This window comes from Zootermopsis nevadensis, unplaced genomic scaffold (genome assembly GCF_977971745.1).
Source record: "Zootermopsis nevadensis isolate Lab colony 2312 unplaced genomic scaffold, Znev_1.0 Znev_ptg000027l, whole genome shotgun sequence".
In the NCBI taxonomy this organism is placed as follows: Eukaryota; Metazoa; Arthropoda; class Insecta; order Blattodea; family Termopsidae; genus Zootermopsis; species Zootermopsis nevadensis.
The window spans coordinates 6476873-6494409 of NW_028259159.1; the positions used below are offsets into that span (position 1 = coordinate 6476873).

Genomic DNA, 17537 nt, shown 5'->3' on the forward strand with positions numbered 1-17537 from the left:
GCATACACAAATTTGAACAATTTCAATATTCCCGCTGTTGTCCAGTTTGATTTTAGTATGAAGTATGTCATGTTTGCCACTAGATGTCTCTAATACTCTAAACGTGGCTTCTTATAAGAATGTGTGATTATTCGTTCAGCTGTCAAGTATTGGTAGCTAGATAGGCAATTATTAAATAACTGATAAACTTTAGTACTTATATGTAGCTACAATGGAATAAGGTATAGTATAATGTATATAATAAAAACTTTCTTTATGAAGTTTTGGGTAGAATTTACAGTACAAATATTCACATTCGTAATGGTTTGCTTTGCCCAGCCCAGAGTTAAAAGGTCGTATAATACCAGTGTTTTTATGTAACAAAAATGAGTGTGACACCGAATTTAGTTCTATAACTAGCAGTACTGAGTGAAACGTTTTTAAATGTACGGAATTTAAGTTATCATACTTCTTAAACTATGATAGGTTATGTTGCTTTTGGTAACAGGTTGGCCTAATTCTAGTTTATGTGTTACCAGCATCACATTAGTATAAAAGATATGAATTTTATAATATTTTTAAGGAGAAGTTGTTATGTGGGGGTGTTGCCATGTAAGGAGAGGCGATGTCGGACCTCGACCGCAGCCTCACAGCAATAGATTGGCTGCCATGCCTCAATGCCCACAACACATTGCAAACAACAGATGGTTCGGTGGAAAGCAGCAACAATGGTGAAGTTGATGCCATGATCCGAGAGTCAAATGTTGGTTCGCCTAATCGGGCCAAAGATGGAAAACCGCCTTACAGCTATGCAAGTCTAATTCGTTTAGCGATCAGTAATGCACCTAAAGGAAAGATGACTCTTTCGGAGATATACCAGTTCATCATTCAACAGTTTCCATACTATCGGGATGCAGGAACTGGTTGGAAGGTACTACAGTTCAGAATAGCTGTTATTTTTTATCAGCATCAAAGAATAAAGCTTTGTTGTAAGGAAGTAGATGATGGACAAATTATTGTAAGCTATCATGCCTGCTACTGAATTTATAACGCAAACTATTCTAACATAACCAATGCAACAGGTCACGATACTCTAAAGAAATTTGATTTTGTAGCCCACTAATTATAGTTTGGGTTGGTACTGCAATAGTTGGATTTCATTTAGGTTTTCAGGTTAGTTTAATATAACATCCAAATAACAAATGAACTGGGCTATGGACCTATAGTAGCGTTAGTCTCCTTGTAATATGTTTCAGAACTCCATACGCCATAATCTGTCCCTTAACAAGTGCTTCACAAAGGTTGCACGTAGTAAGGATGACCCAGGGAAAGGCAGCTATTGGAGTATAGATTACAACACAAGTCAGGACGACGGCTTCTCGAAGAAGAAGAAATCCAACTCTCAGTTGTTCAGGGTGAGTTTAGGGGACTGTCGGTACATGCTCTTTGACATCTATTTCAACTGCTGTGGACCAACCATGTGCATTGGTACAGTGATAATGCACCTGAATTGCTTTAACATTTATTAATTCTGCACTTTGCCCGCAAAGTGTGTGGGTTTTATGCGATTCTTAGAATAAAGAGCGATTATTTTCCTAAACAGCATTATCCAGTCGGTTTATGTAATGGAGGTACGCTGTGTTCTTTGAGGTGAAAACTGAGCTGTGTGCTTCAGAGGGTTGAATCTTGACACATTCGGCCGAGGTTTTTGAGTTTTTCCCCACTGTTCATTGTTTCTGTAATGTGCAGAATTACTGTTTCAGGCATCACCATACAGTCCAGAGTGCAGCAGCAACAGCAGTGACTATAACACGTGTTCCTTCACAGCTTCTGGGGCTGCACGCCCAAAGGCGTCTGACTGGCCATCAGCCCCAAACAGCAAGTATGAGCAGCAGCATTCTGTGAAAGCTGACTCTGGCTGTCCTGCTTCAGGTACTGAACACAATTATCCTTCCCTATCACGTTATAATACAGCGATTCAGATTTGATCATCACGTGTCAGTAAATAATCTTGTCTGCTTCATATTTGGCAGTTTTTTTGGAGGACCGAATATTCTAGGATGGTTTCAGAGCTAATGTAGACGTTGAGAAAGGATTAAATTCTGGGTCAGATTTGAACTGCACCACCATATGCTCCCTGCCTAGGCACCTGAGAAATCATGGGAGCTGTGTCGAATGAATTTTTACATTTACAGCAGATGTTAAGAATTCATTCTGCACAACACTAAAGTGGTCTGAATTTGTGATGATGAATGTGTAAATGGGATCTTATGACTCCCTTCTTTACACTTCTTGACTGTGACTGTGAGTGTATGAGAGGCTTTTCCTCAGTTGCATATGGAATATATGATGATAGCAGTCCATACAGCTGGTCTCTGGACTGAAAACTAAGCTTTGGACTTGCAGATTATGAGTGAAGTGCTAAATATTCCACAGTGGAAGTCACTCGGTTGCTCGTAGCTTGTAAAATTGTCCTATCTCATCAACATTAAAGGTTTTATTTTCTTCTCCTTTCTCTTCATAGATTATCATTTTGCTTGCATTATTCCTACATGGCACAGAGTATGAAATGCAATGTTTGTGCTACTTGCAGGTGACGGCGTGCAGCCGAACTTTGAGCCGGCAAGGGCGTCGGTGAGGGATCATGAAGGAAGTGGCAGTGATCTGGGACATCTGGAACTTAATGACACCAATGAGATCTCAGCTGTTCTTAATGGACTTCTCTCTCAGTATGGAATGAGTCTGGAATCTGAGCATCATCATCATCAGCAGCAGCAGCAACAGATGTCTACTGGTGCATCTGGCATGCTGTCTGGTGACTCCTCATACGTGTCGCACAGTGCTGCTAATGCAGAGTCCCCATACAGCAGTATCTTGCCAAGGAATATTAATCAGTTAGACCCCTTTATCCATGTTCAGAGAGGACCTTCAAGTCTCAGTGAATCTCCATTCACAACCACTCCGAGAGGAGGATCAGGGAATGCCAATGATTCTCCATATACTGCTGTTCCAAGACGAGTGAGTACAGCCAGCTCTCCTTACAGCTTGGCGCCAAGAGGTGCCAGCAATTCACCATATTCTGATCTGTCACGAGCCTCCGGCTCTCATGACTCCCCATACACAGTCTCCCAGGAAGATGGCTCTCCGTATAGCAGTCGGTGTTCAAGCACGATGGGGGCAAATAATGAAGCTTACTTAGCTTTGCCCAATGGGGCTAATACACCAAACGGCCATTACTCTTCTGTTCCTGGAAACAGATCTGTACCACAAAATGACCCTTATAACTTCCAGCTTGCTTCCAGTGGGCCTTATATGAAACTCCCGCACAATGAAATATTTCCTAGCAGGCAGGATCCTTATTCTGACTCATATCCAGGTATTTCCAAAGAAATCTTGAACAGAGGAAGTCATGACATAATATATCCGAATGCTCTAAGTGGCTCCGATAATCCATATCATGGCGGGGCGTCTGATCCGCAGTACTCAGATGTTGAAAGTGGTGCCTCATACAGCAGTATCCAGTCAGGTGCACCTGGTTCCTGTGGAAGTCCATACGCAAGACTGCCCGTGGATAGTAAATCTAATGGAAGCTCCTATGTTAATGTTCTTGGTGGAGGTAACAGCGTTCCATATTCGGGTGACAGTAACAGCTACAGCAGGACCAGTACTCATGATGGTAACTATGTTGGCAGCTCTCACGATATTCCTCTCTCGAATAGCAAATCTCATACTCGCAGTCAGAATGACTCTAGTAACTCTTTTAATCATGACTCTTCCATGAATGTACTGTACAGTCCTAACAGTGGGCATTATCACAGCGCTAACGTCTCAAATACGGCCAGTGCAAATGGCGCTGCTTATTCTAGTGCATACAATAGTAGGAATCCAGTGACCTCTCGTGAGTTTGAAGGTTCGACATTAGACGACATGATCGAGATGGTACCGAATCACAGTTTTAACAGCGGCGGCCGGTCTGAACAAACATTTCAAGAAGGTGGTAGTTTTGTTTCTGGGCAATCAAAACATCATGGGATTCAGTCCGTAAACTGCGCTGTCTTTCGGAATAACGACTGTAAAGTCAGTGGTAGCCCTTCCTCTATGGAGCACGTGTTTCGAAGTAAAGACTGTGGGAGTGGTGGATGCTCGACTGCAGAGCACAATTTTCAGGCGAGTGAGCGCGGCGAGGAAGGGCCACCGATGTCAGAACGAAACAGCACCGACAGTCACGTAAACTCTGATAGGTATGCAAGTGGTGGATGCCCACAAGGCCTGCTTGTTCATCGTGCGAACTACAGCCGTGGTGAAGTGATGAACCCGCCTGCGTTAGCAGATCGCCACTCAGACGATGAAATAGAAGATGATTTCAATTGGGATCGCCTCTTATAACATCAGCTCCACACAGTTAGGTATGACATTACTGTGTAGAGAATTACAGTGTTTTTCATTATTGTCATTGTTTGTTGTTGACTGAAAGTTAACAAAGGAACATCAGATTACTAAAATTAATTATACCATCGTCACAATAACATTTTTTACTATTTTATTTTAATATACTAAACCGCAAATGATGGTTGTATTGTTGATTAAATATTGACATTTTGACTACCAGTGGTTTTGGGGGGAGGGGTTGTATTCCTTGATTTTTCGTTGTGTGAGATTAAATTTGTTTTCCCCAAATGAGATTATGAACAGCGTGTTTCTTCAGTCAACCAAACTCTACTTTCAGTTTTTGTGTTTACTCGATATATTAATATTTCGTTGACCTTTGTTAACATTATGCTATTTATATCTACAGAATGTTGTTGGCGTATACATATGTTGTATTTATATGGGTTTATATAGCGGAATATTTTGTTAAGATCTGTAAAAGTTTGTATCAGACCTCATCTTTATGTTTTATTAATACTTTGAAAACTGTTATTGTTAATATAGTGGAGGAAAGAAATTCAAAAAAAAAAAAAAACTTTCAGGTTAAATTTTCCTTGAGGTTTCTAATAAGTGGTGGAGTTCTTAATGTTTGAACTAAACTTTCTCATATAGAGTTCCTAATATCTTGAGAATGGTTTGGGAATATTTAGATTAGTGTTGCAAGATTGGGTTTTTTCTATTACAATCGTTGTTTAGTTATACTCTCATTGACATTGAATTGGAGGATTGATTGCTGGTAATGTGTCCACGTTCAATCCTTCATATGTCCGTGATATTATATACGTTAAGGTTTGTCAAGAACTAATATGGTAAGTAATACAAGTTAGCAAATATCATAAAATTTGTTCTGTGTGGTCTTATATCCTATGTTTAAATGCCCCTAAAACATTTTGACATTGTGTACCGATTGTTTACTCAGAAGAGTGTATCATGAAGAAATATGGTTCTTTCTTTTGATAGAATGTTTGATTGCATTACGCATTGACATATTGCTCAAGCCACACTATAGATGTAACTTCTGTATATGTAAACGTCACTTTAAACTAAGCTTTGTGCGGAATTGTACAAACCTGAAATGTAACATTTATAGAAACGAACTGTGTGATTAGTAATGGTTGCATAGTATACTTCATTAATAACAACTTGTCTCCCGCAGAGTAATGACATTTGTTGTTTTGTTAACAAATAAAAGTTAAAATGATTCAGCGTACAATGGACAATGTGAAACGCATCAAAGCAACAGTGGCACATTGTATTTGTGGCACTGACCCTCTGGCGCCTCTTTAAACCTTGCGATGGCCATGGAATTATTGTAATAAGCCTTTTGTAGCGGGCGAGAATATCGGAATCCGCGGGCCGTATTTTATTTAAGTACCGATCTTACAAATGAGCCGGGATAGCTCAGTCAGTATAGTGACTAGCTACGGGCTGGACGGCCGGGGTTCGATCCCCTAGCCTCTGCATCCAGATCGGCTCTGGGGCCCACCCAGCTTCCTCTACAATGGGTACCGGGGTCCTTTCCCGGGAGGGGTAAAGCACGGCCAGGGCGTGATGCTGACCACTCACCCCCATCTAGTGCCGAGGTCAACAAAGAGAGAAGCTATACCTCCACTCACCCCAAGCGCCTTTATGGCACGTAGCGGGACAAACTTTACTTTACTTTTACCGATCTTACGAACTCATTAAGTCGCATTTTACGGTGTGAAAAGATTGAAATAATCACATAACGTGTAACTTCCTAATAAATTACCATCTGTTATAACATATATTGTTAAAATTAATTCAATAATTTTGGTACTAAGGTTATGAAGATGAGCGCAAGGTGTGTTGAACTGTGAAATAGTAAATTACCAGTATAATTGCCTAGTCATTATAATCTCTGTTTTCTGTAACCACTTTTGACAGAAATTTCTGTCGCACGGATCTGAAGCCTGTCTGGCTTTATATAACTCTAGTGTCTGTTCCCCGGGTGGTAGAATGATCATAGGGGCAGTTGTTATTCTTCAGATGCTATGTACCTATAATCACAAGTATGTCTGTGTTGTGAATTTTCTAATAAGTTATTTTCTCCAGTTAAACCAAAATGAATAGGACAACCTCCCTCATTTTGGGGTTGATTATATAGGGACCAAAGAATGTGTTTAACTTTTTAACCATACCCAGTTTGATTGCATCGTTGCTTCCAGTTAACTGTATTTTTGTGATAGTATGTTCTCGCCTTCTTAACGTGGTTGGCATTTCAGTTACTGAACTGACATGAAAACGTGTCAGATATATTTGGGCATTCAGCTGTCTCTCCTGACGGTTACGTTATTTTATCTTGGGCTCTAAATAGAGCCATTATTATGTGGAAATAACCCATTCATTTTTGCATTCTGTACATGAAAGTTTATTCAGACATTTTTATTTTCAAGCACGGAGTGTTTGTATTGTTATTATAGTAATGAAATACATTTTGTAAATGTGTTCCATTTGGTAGAACAATTTTTTTTTTGGGGCATTCTCCTATGTCTGTAGGTCACAAACTTTTATTTTTCTTGTAAGCTTATATATAATGGGCAGTAAATAATAGTATTGCACTTTTTGTAAACTTGATTTTTTTATTACTTGCAAAACAAAAGTATTACAATTTTCTATATATTTCTTGGTTAGTGTATGTTTTTCTGAATATCTGCAACTCGTGTATTTATAAATGAAAGGAATTTTCGTAGACACAGATTGTTAGTATACTAACTATGGAACAAGATTAAGATGTCTGTGCCCCACAGCACCTTGCCTTGACACACTTACTAAATAGCACACCTGCTTTCGTACAAGAGGTCCTGAGTTCGAATCTAAGCCAAGCCTGTCTGCAGGTTTATATACATAACATTCTAGAAAATTTTCAGACATTCAATTAAGGATGCAGTTATTTATAATATGTGAGGTGTTGCATAAGAGTAAAGTTTTTAAGGTATTAAATGATATGACTTCGAGATCACGGAAGGATAACCAAGTATTGCAACTTTTCTGTATGTTATCTGTTTTTTTTCTGTTTTGCACAAAAATTTAATTAACATTTATGAAAAGTGAAAATATTTCTTTTTATTCTTATAGGCTTAACAGAAAAGAATTCATTCACCTGCTGTCATCTGGGAACTTACGTATACTGTGTATACTTAGAATTTTAAATCATTGTTTTAATTAAAAAATTTACGGATATCTCTTGAGTCTCTGTTGTCCAGCTCTATATTACTAAAAATACATCACGTTATTTCTGCTACCCCAGTGGCTCTAAAAGAAATTCAGTGGCTAGATTTATAAACCCAAAAGTGGCATTATTTGATACAGTTTTAAATAATAATTTATTTTTTTGGTTACAAAATACTGAATGCCCGTAAATTGGTGGACGACTTGAAGGTTTCACAAAATCTAAGAGAGGACATACAAAGGCTCGCCTCCTGCATACAGAAATGGCCTGGAACTTTAAATGTTTAATGTTCTTTTCTGTATCTGAATTTTTCTTTGTGTTGTGCTGTGGTTTTGAAGCTTCATGTGTGTTTTATGAAATTACTAATTTTTATAAAATGTAGGTCTGGCAATAGTGGACACGACCCAGGCCATGAAGGTGGTGGATCGTTCTTGTGTTCTTATAAGATGTCGCATGATATAAATTTGTTTATGAGTTTAAGTTGTAGCTACGGCTTCTTATAAACATAAACATGACATGACAGAAGATGACATTAGCAAAATCTTATTTGCAGATTCTCGATTGCTAGTAGTTTAAAAAATAAAATAAAATTTAAGAACTATCTTAAAATTTGTTTATGTAGCCGAGTCATTTTATTCTAACAAAAATTATGCAGTGAAAGCATTAAAATCAGAGATTCTGGTTGTGTCTACGTGCTATCAGCAAGGTACCGATACCTTTCTTACCGTGCAATGTGAAGAGAACTTCCTCGGAGGAAGACGTGACATTTGTGTGCGGACTTGGGTGGAATGCCATATTATCCCACTTCTAGGGCTGTTTCTGAGTGAACGTTATTTGTGTTGGTTGCTTACACAACCCTTTAACTGTATGAGTATAGTTTGAGCTGTGTGATGATGAAATTTATGTCGGGAAGTGTTGGTAACGCACTTTGTCGATTCCAATAACATAACTGCTTTTCTTGTTCCACAATTAACAATATTATGGCTATATTTTGTTCTGATGGATACAAAACCTTTTGATGTCTGCAAAATAGGTGCAGAATTTTAAATTTGCCTTTCCACAGAAAATTTAAAACTTTGGAACCTTGTGTAGTGTTACCATTCTTTATTTATTTTTAACAGGGGGATATTTCTGTACCATATGATACATTTATTTTTATTTAAGTTACATTTGTAGACATTTGTAAAATTTTTATAAATTTTGTTCTTTAAAATGACCTGGTCTAAGAATGTTAAGAGAGCCAGTAACACAGATAGAAAACTGGAATTAATTTTGTATTTGTTTTGTTTGTCAGGTGGTCTTTTGTATGTATGCGTTTGATGAACCTTTTTAATCAGTGGCATGCTTCTTTTTAGCACAAAACACTAAATCGTTTGTGTCCAAGACGTATTATCCATTCATGCTCTTCAGTAGTACATCATGACATCTTGGTGTTATTGGCGAACCATTTATTTCTGCGACACAAAAATTTTAAATTTTGAAGAATTCAAGAATGTAAACTATTGAAATGATGACTTTAGACACGACGATGAAAGGGGTTGAAAGAACATTAATTGAACTGGTTCATTAAATTGCATAACATTTCAAATAATATTATATTATTTTGATTGTATTATGTCTTTGGCTAGGAGATGTGATTAATAATTGTATAATTATAATAATCAACTTTAGTCCATTAGTCTTTTCTGCTGATGAAGTTCTCTGTGTACATGGAAATTCTGCGCTTTCTCCGAGCTTTATGCTGGCAAAAGCAATGTCTTGTGCTACTTCTCTTGAAACTATCAGAACATAGTTCAAAATTATTGTATAAATAATTTTTGTGTGTCCAACTTTGGCTTTCAGGGATGCGCTGTGTCCCCCAGCAGCCAAAGTTGTACATTGAACTACGGCTGCAAAAAAAAACCCGAGGACAAGAATTGTTACATGACGTTGAAAAGGCTATGCTGTATTCTGTAGTAAGTCAGTCAGTTGAACAAGTGTGGTTAATGCTTGATATTCCTTGCATTACTTGTCGCTGTGTATTTGTAGTTCGCCAGTCTGCGCTAGAGAATGGTTTTCATTTATTAATTCTGTAATTGTTTATTGAAGCAGGGTTGTAGTCGTACGTCAGATGGCCAGTTGTGCTGTGTGCTTTTGCACTTCATATTGTCGTGTTTAATAATCCCAGTAATTATAAATCAAACATAATTTCTTTAAGATTTTAACTTTGCCATAAACACAAAAATTAATTTCTGGGTTAAATAATAAACATTATTATGAGAATAAAGTTTAAAAAAAGATAATATTGAGTGGTGGTTAGCACTCCTGTGACATTTTTTGGAGGACTTGTCTTCAAATCTTGGTCTGGATGTTACGCTCGAAGTCTTTGTCTCTCCAGGCAAATTCTTTATGGTCGCTTGGAACAAGGATCAGTCATAAGATGCAGTTGGCAATTTAAAAGAGGAGAATCATATGTTGTAATGAACATAAAGCGGTATCATGACAGAAGTAGGACGTGAGTCCGAAGATGGCTGTCTTCTGGGTTGTAGTGCCGTGTAGTCTGGCAGAATTTTACCGACGTTTCAGAGGTTCTTGCTGCTTGTATCATCATCCTGATGATGGAGAGTGATGATAGAGGCAACAAGGACCTCTGAAACGTCGGCCAGACTACACGGCACTACAACCCAGAAGACAGAAATCTTTAGTCTTTGCACAGAGATTATACATTTTTATTACACTTTTTTTTTAATCAATGCCCAGTTCACATGCTTTCTTTGTAAATTGATCTCATTTCGTTAGATTATCTGGTGTGATGGTGCCTGTGTTAACGTCAGTGAAATCTGTTCATTAGGAAAAAGTTTTCTCATGTGTACAGACCAAATATTAATTTATACTTAATTCATTGCTGCTTCTTTAAATTTTTTGTAAGAGATTTAATGTGAAGCATGGAAGCCTACAGATATATAGGAAATAATTTATTTGATATATAAAGAATGATTTTTATTACAGCTTCCTTTCTTAAGTGCGTCAGAACAATTTGTTGACGAATGTAGCGAAACTGTGCCAGATATCAGAGACTACAGCCCCGCTTCTGATGCCGCACTTCACTGTGCAGGCTGTCGATGACGGTATGCCGTGGTTGTGACCAAGCGGTTGTGGTGAATGTTGACACCTTACTCAAGTGCCTATGCAACTTAATGTGCATTCGTCTTATTTATTTCATTTTTATATATTATTTAAAACTGTGCAATGTTTTTTTTTAACACAGTGGTACAGCCTACTCAAAATGTGCAGTTTATAATTTCTGATACATTAATCAGAGAATTAGCTGTTTTTTGTACTTTTGAATAGACTGTATGTAATAGTGTGTAACTGTTTATATAATTTTTTATTGGTTTTTTTTATATTTTGTGTGTTCATTCGAAGTAAGGCCAGTTGAACTTATGTGCAATTTGTGTTTAGAAGAAGAAAAAGAAGAAGATGTGTTCTTGTTGGCATTAGATTTTAATTCTTAAGCTTTGTTGTATTTTTCATTTTTTTTTTAACAAATTGTTGGCTTTGTGACTACCTTTTTATCTCATTGTAATACACAGAATGGTTTGTGTGCTAGTGGGATGTAGCTATTATTATGGTTGCCCCCCGAAAACTCTTGGCTGCCACTTATTTAATGTGAAAGTTCACCATTTTTTAAATCAAGACTTTCTGGTCATAATATTTTGGTAACTTCAATATCTTCTTTCTTAAATCCTTGCGGGTTTCCAACTTCCTCTCGTCTGTCCATTTTTGTATTCCTCTCTTAACTTGGTCTATCCATCGTGTACATGGTCTACCTCTTTGGTCCCTTCCTGTCACTCTGTGTAATCCCTCTGATTCTCAACATTGTCACTTCAGCCCCGAAGATGGAGACGTCATGTTTCTCCAAAATGTCGGTATCTACCGACAAATTCACACAGTGCCAAAACCAAGAACGTAATCTCATGCTCCTCTCGACTGGATCTGTATTCCCTTCGTCTTAAGCTGTGTACTAATGTATGTCTTTCTAATTCTCTGTGTTCTTTGCTTTCCTCCGTCATTGTGTGTGTCCGTATCGTTGCTTCATATGATAGCGTCTTTTTAATTGTTTACTATAGCCTGAAAGCAAAGAATGATATGCAAACCAAACCAGACTTGGTTAGGAAAAGGGCATTTTTTTCCCTGTTAGTTACTGATTGATAATATTTTATTGATATTAAACTGAGAATGGAAGCTATAAATGTTATTTCTGGAAACTTTGTAAAACTCTAACCTAAAATATAGCTGTAAAGTCTTAACATTTTTCCAGTAATGTCAGATGTTATGTTGGCAGGCTGATGGAAGGGTGCGGCACGAGTAGACTCAGGATTTTGTTATGATATTGGGCGCTTTCATTGTAGCTACATCACCAAGCGTGAAGCTGTGTGCTCGTAGGCATGAATTGTACTGACCCCCATTCATTGCTATGGGACACCCAAAGAAACATTTTAACCTGAAAGTTATCGGCATTTGTCTTCTAAATTTCATCCTCTTACGAATTATGTGGATGTCCCATCGAATGATGGGGAGGTCACTTGTGTTCACATGTTTCTCGATCTGATCGTTTCAGCACATACGCGTAACATTCAATGGAAACCTCGTTGTTATGAACTTATGTAGTCCAAAGTAATTACAGTGTCTTGCCAGAAAATATGTAAAATATATTCCTCTCTTGTTACAAAAATCATGTGTTTATTTATCTTTTTCGTATGAACTGCCCTTCGGTAGTTACAATGTACTACTGAATAACTGTTACACTCTGCCCAGGCATACCAACAAAACAATGTGCAAGAAACGGATTGACACATTAAAATAAAAATGAGGCCAACCCAGAAGAGAGAGAACAACAAATATAAGTTCAAATACAATACATTCTACTTGATGCAATGATGAGCACGTGGCCCTTCGATTCTATGTCTATCTGCAGGTGATTTGTCTGGAAAATCATATTCACAGACACTTTCAACATCAGCGATGTCGCGACGTGTAGTCTCGTAGGAAGTGACAGATGTTTCAGAAGTGCTTACTGTCTCCATCATCAGGGCCCTGATGACGTGAATTGACATCTAGTCTAGATCTCGCCCATTATTACAGACATCCTATAAATCTTAAGAAGAAAACAATTTTCATTAAATCCGGGTACAATGCAGAAAATTACTTTTATTTTATTATTTTTAATTTGCTCTGACTTCCTTCTTTGTGACTATCTACAATCCACCATATTCCATAGAATTTGGGGTATGTCACAAACAAAAATAATTTTGAAACATTACAGAGTTGTAATTTGAAATTGGAAATCAATTCAACAAAAAGATAATGTTGTGAAAGTGGACCTGCAGTGTGTATGAACACTTGGCAGCTCTAATACGAAAAAAGGAATTGAGGTTATGTTAGGTTAGGTTAAGCGCTCAAATTGCTATTGCATGATTTGTAACAGGAAACTTCTCGAACACCTGAATGAATGCTCAGAGAAGGCCACTGAAGGAGGGGTCGAGTTACCAGAAAAATATTTCAAAATATAATTTAAAAAAATCTATCCTGTTTGGCCAAGGAACGATGCATTTCCTAGAACGTAAATCTCAAATTACTATTATTACAGCAGATAATTATAATGAAATTAGAATAATATCTATTTCGCGTGTGTTTCAAAGACTACCTAATAGTTTCATCATGCTCGTCCGTACTTTCTCATATTTATCAAAATCGGTCTGGCAGAATTTTCATATCAAGTGCCATTCCACTCAATGTTCACTGCGCGACCTTCGGCAGACACTTAGACCAAACAGGGCGAAATGGAAGTGGGAAAGGGTTTTCTCAAGGCCATTTCGGTTCTCCGCTTTCAGTATCATTCCACCTCTGTTCTATATTCATCTAGGGGAAGGACAATGAACCCAAGGGCTGACACATTTCCACGCAAACACATACGTGACACATCGCAACAAAAATAACATTAGAGAATGAAAAGATTTTAAGATGGATTTTACTGGGTACTCAAATGAAAGATAAACGTCGAAGGAAACTTTTTAAAATCATTCTCAAACTTACTTCTGGAAAACCCTTAATAGGATGTTCTACTCTACAACCAAAAACAGCAGTGATGATTTAACAAAACATTCATCATGCCAAGCCTACAAATATTTCAGACCCACTAAAATAAAACTTATTAAAAGGTATATGAAGATTTATATAAGCGCCAATTTATGTAAGCCAGTGAGGTCTAACATTAAACTCCGTACACAGATCTGTATAAGACAAACAAATATTTTAAAATCCGCGAAACCAAAAGGGAAAAAAATATCGAAAAAAATTACCGTCAGACGAGCACAATCAACCAATAGGCGTTTACGCATTGCCAAAAACAAGATTATCATGATTCAAGGGCTATTAAAATGGGTAGATCACGAATTATAATAAAATACAATCCAAACAGTACGATAAAAAATTTTGGTTTAGTCAATGCAAAGTTGACCTAAATTTCGGGAATGCACCGTTCTTTGTTTCACCCGCTCGCCACGCTGAGGCACAGGATGTGAGCGGGACCTGAAACAATCAAAACAAACGAAACGTCTTCTATAAGAACAGCAACAAACAAACGTGAATTAACAGCTTCAACGCAATCAACTTACCTGTGCCGTTGGCAATCCTGATCTCTCTCTTCTGTTGCAGATACACAAACTGCGTGATTTAATGACGGCGTGGAATATCTGATGATTGGAGTTGCCCACTTTCAGTGGTACAACTCAACCTCTTCTTCTCAGTCACGTGAATCGAATTCATCGCAAAACAAATCTCAACGATGCAACTAAAGTCTCTCGAGTTCGACGGACGAACCGATCACTTATAAAAGAAAATCTCGATAACGAGGCCCTACCAACGATCTGACTCTGACTTGCCTACGTGATCACAGAAAACAAAAATTCTCGTCCTATTAAGAGGTGAAATCGCAGCTTCGATACTAGTAACAATCCAAACTCGATTTGATTTATCGATAAACGTATTATTACGAGATTAAGTTTCAACTCGCGTGAAATTCTAACGCCTACGGCATTTCGGAGATACCAACTTCCACGCAAAACGCGAATGTAACTGACCGATTAATAACCTGGATTTCATTGTCACGTAATAATTATTCGCGCGCACTAAGAGTTTCTTCGAAGTAACAACATTCAATCTTTTTCTCTAAGTTGAATCTCCAGTTCCCAATAAAGCCTGAAAGAGAGCTTTAAACACAAAGAGAAACCTAACACACACGGTACTAAGATGAAGCCATGACCAGCCTGGGGGCGGACTGACATGAAAAGACCGTGTCCCAGCTAATGTCCTGCAAAAGAACGCCCATCCAAAAGAGTTAGAAAAGAAAGTTTTGGTTCTACGTTACAGAGTACGCGCTGCTCCTCTAGAAGAGGTCCTTGGATCGATGCCTGAAACTGAAAATCACAACACCACACCACACAGCACAACACAACACCACACAACACCACCACATAGCACAACACAACACCACCACACAGCACAGCACAGCGACGCACATACTTGAGAGAGCCTTGTATTAGATTGAACACTCACTTTTCAGAAGGAGGATGAAGGGGGACACGCCCCTGCTTGAAAATAAGAATCGCTAAATCAAAAAATCCGCCCTTTAACTACAATATTCTTTATACAGCAGTTTTAACCCACTGCGCAGGCGCTAAATTGGCGATTTACTAATAAATAGACACGACGCGTCTCCTCCCGCGAGCACAAGAAATTAAACTCGCGAACCACACACTGAAAACCGGACAAATGAGATAATTTCAATACAAAATCCGTGATTAGTGAACCTAAACTTCTTATCGTGCTTAAAATCCGACCTAAATAAATAATCTTCCTCGCTGTAAACGTCATATAAAATTCAAGAACGTCAGGACCGGCTGGCCACATAGAATGCACGTCGCAAATACGAAAGACGCAGGGGCAGCTTAGGCAATTTCGAAGGCCGACAAATGCAACAGGAAACGTTAAACAGTTGTGACGCACACATAAATAAACAGAAGGAAAACAACATCACAGATCAAATACCGGGCTCCATGCACTGCAGGTTGCATTCCAAAGATACAAAAATCGAACCCAGGCCACTTACCTTCTGTATTTACTGACGCTTTCGTGTTTTTATTCAGATTTCGCCCTCTAGTCCCCCCCACCAATTACCCCGGCACATTATCCCCTGAACTTAACCTCGGCCATCTAGAACCGTGACCTAAACCTCGGCCATCTAGTGCCGTGACCCTATCCTCGCCACAATAGTGACCTTAACCTCGGCCATCTAGTGCCGTGACCCTATCCTCGCCACAATAGTGACCTTAACCTCGGCCATCTAGTACCGTGACCCTATCCTCGCCACAATAGTGACCTGACCTTAACATAATTCTATTGCCGAGACCCTATCCTTGTAACAATTGTACTGTGACCCTCTCCTAGCCACAATAGTGACCTGACCTTAACATAATTCCATTGCCGTGACCGTATCCTTGTAACAATTGTGCTGTGACCCTATCCTAGCCACAATAGTGACCTGACCTTAACATAATTCCATTGCCGTGACCGTATCCTTGTAACAATTGTGCTGTGACCCTATCCTAGCCACAATAGTGACCTGACCTTAACATAATTCCATTGCCGTGACCGTATCCTTGTAACAATTGTGCTGTGACCCTATCCTAGCCACAATAGTGACCTGACCTTAACATAATTCCATTGCCGTGACCGTATCCTTGTAACAATTGTGCTGTGACCCTATCCAAGCCACAATAGTGACCTGACCTTAACATAATTCTATTGCCGAGACCCTGTCCTTGTAACAATTGTGCTGTGACTCTTTCCTAGCCACAATAGTGACCTGACCTTAACATAATTCTATTGCCGAGACCCTATCCTTGTAACAATTGTGCTGTGACCCTATCCAAGCCACAATAGTGACCTGACCTTAACATAATTCTATTGCCGAGACCCTGTCCTTGTAACAATTGTGCTGTGACCCTTTCCTAGCCACAATAGTGACCTGACCTTAACATAATTCTATTGCAGAGACCCTGTCCTTGTAACAATTGTGCTGTGACCCTTTCCTAGCCACAATAGTGACCTGACCTTAACATAATTCCATTGCCGTGACCCTATCCTTGTAACAATTGTGCTGTGACACTATCCAAGCCACAATAGTGACCTGACCTTAACATAATTCTATTGCCGAGACCCTGTCCTTGTAACAATTGTGCTGTGACCCTATCCTAGCCACAATAGTGACCTGACCTTAACATAATTCCATTGCCGTGACCCTATCCTTGTAACAATTGTACTGTGACCCTATCCAAGCCACAATAGTGACCTGACCTTAACATCATTCCATTGCCGTGACCCTATCCTTGTAACAATTGTGCTGTGACCCTATCCAAGCCACAATAGTGACCTGACCTTAACATAATTCTATTGCCGAGACCCTGTCCTTGTAACAATTGTGCTGTGACTCTTTCCTAGCCACAATAGTGACCTGACCTTAGAATAATTCTATTGCCGAGACCCTATCCTTGTAACAATTGTGCTGTGACCCTATCCTAGCCACAATAGTGACCTGACCTTAACATAATTCCATTGCCGTGACCCTATCCTTGTAACAATTGTACTGTGACCCTATCCAAGCCACAATAGTGACCTGACCTTAACATCATTCCATTGCCGTGACCCTATCCTTGTAACAATTGTGCTGTGACCCTATAAAGCCACAATAGTGACCTGACCTTAACATAATTCCACTGCCGTGACCCTATCCTTGTAACAATTGTGCTGTGACCCTATCCAAGCCACAATAGTGACCTGACCTTAACATAATTCCATTGCCGTAACCGTATCATCGTAACAATTGTGCTGTGACCCTATC

At 38.8% G+C, this 17537-nt stretch overlaps 1 protein-coding gene across 2 annotated transcripts; it reads left to right on the top strand.

The window, feature by feature from the left end:
• The first annotated feature begins 105 nt into the window (after window positions 1-105).
• LOC110839873 (uncharacterized) lies at window positions 106-12311 on the top strand. Of its 2 annotated transcripts, XM_022084443.2 has the most exons (6): window positions 106-221; window positions 563-910; window positions 1236-1394; window positions 1743-1911; window positions 2573-4385; window positions 9440-12311. In XM_022084443.2, the coding sequence occupies exons 2-5, from the start codon at window positions 605-607 to the stop codon at window positions 4363-4365; spliced, it is 2427 nt and encodes an 808-aa protein (XP_021940135.1). In that variant the 5' UTR covers window positions 106-221; window positions 563-604; the 3' UTR covers window positions 4366-4385; window positions 9440-12311. The 2 variants fall into 2 exon arrangements, with proteins under 2 accessions (XP_021940135.1, XP_021940134.1); XM_022084442.2 differs by having other exon boundaries at window positions 2573-12311.
• Window positions 12312-17537: the final 5226 nt, after the last annotated feature.

Coding starts and splice junctions, on each gene's coding strand:
- LOC110839873 (XM_022084442.2), top strand. CDS start 605: ATGTCGGACCTCGACCGCAGCCTCACAGCAATAGATTGGCTGCCATGC. Junction 911..1,235: donor ATGCAGGAACTGGTTGGAAG/GTACTACAGTTC, acceptor AATATGTTTCAG/AACTCCATACGCCATAATCT. Junction 1,395..1,742: donor CCAACTCTCAGTTGTTCAGG/GTGAGTTTAGGG, acceptor TTACTGTTTCAG/GCATCACCATACAGTCCAGA.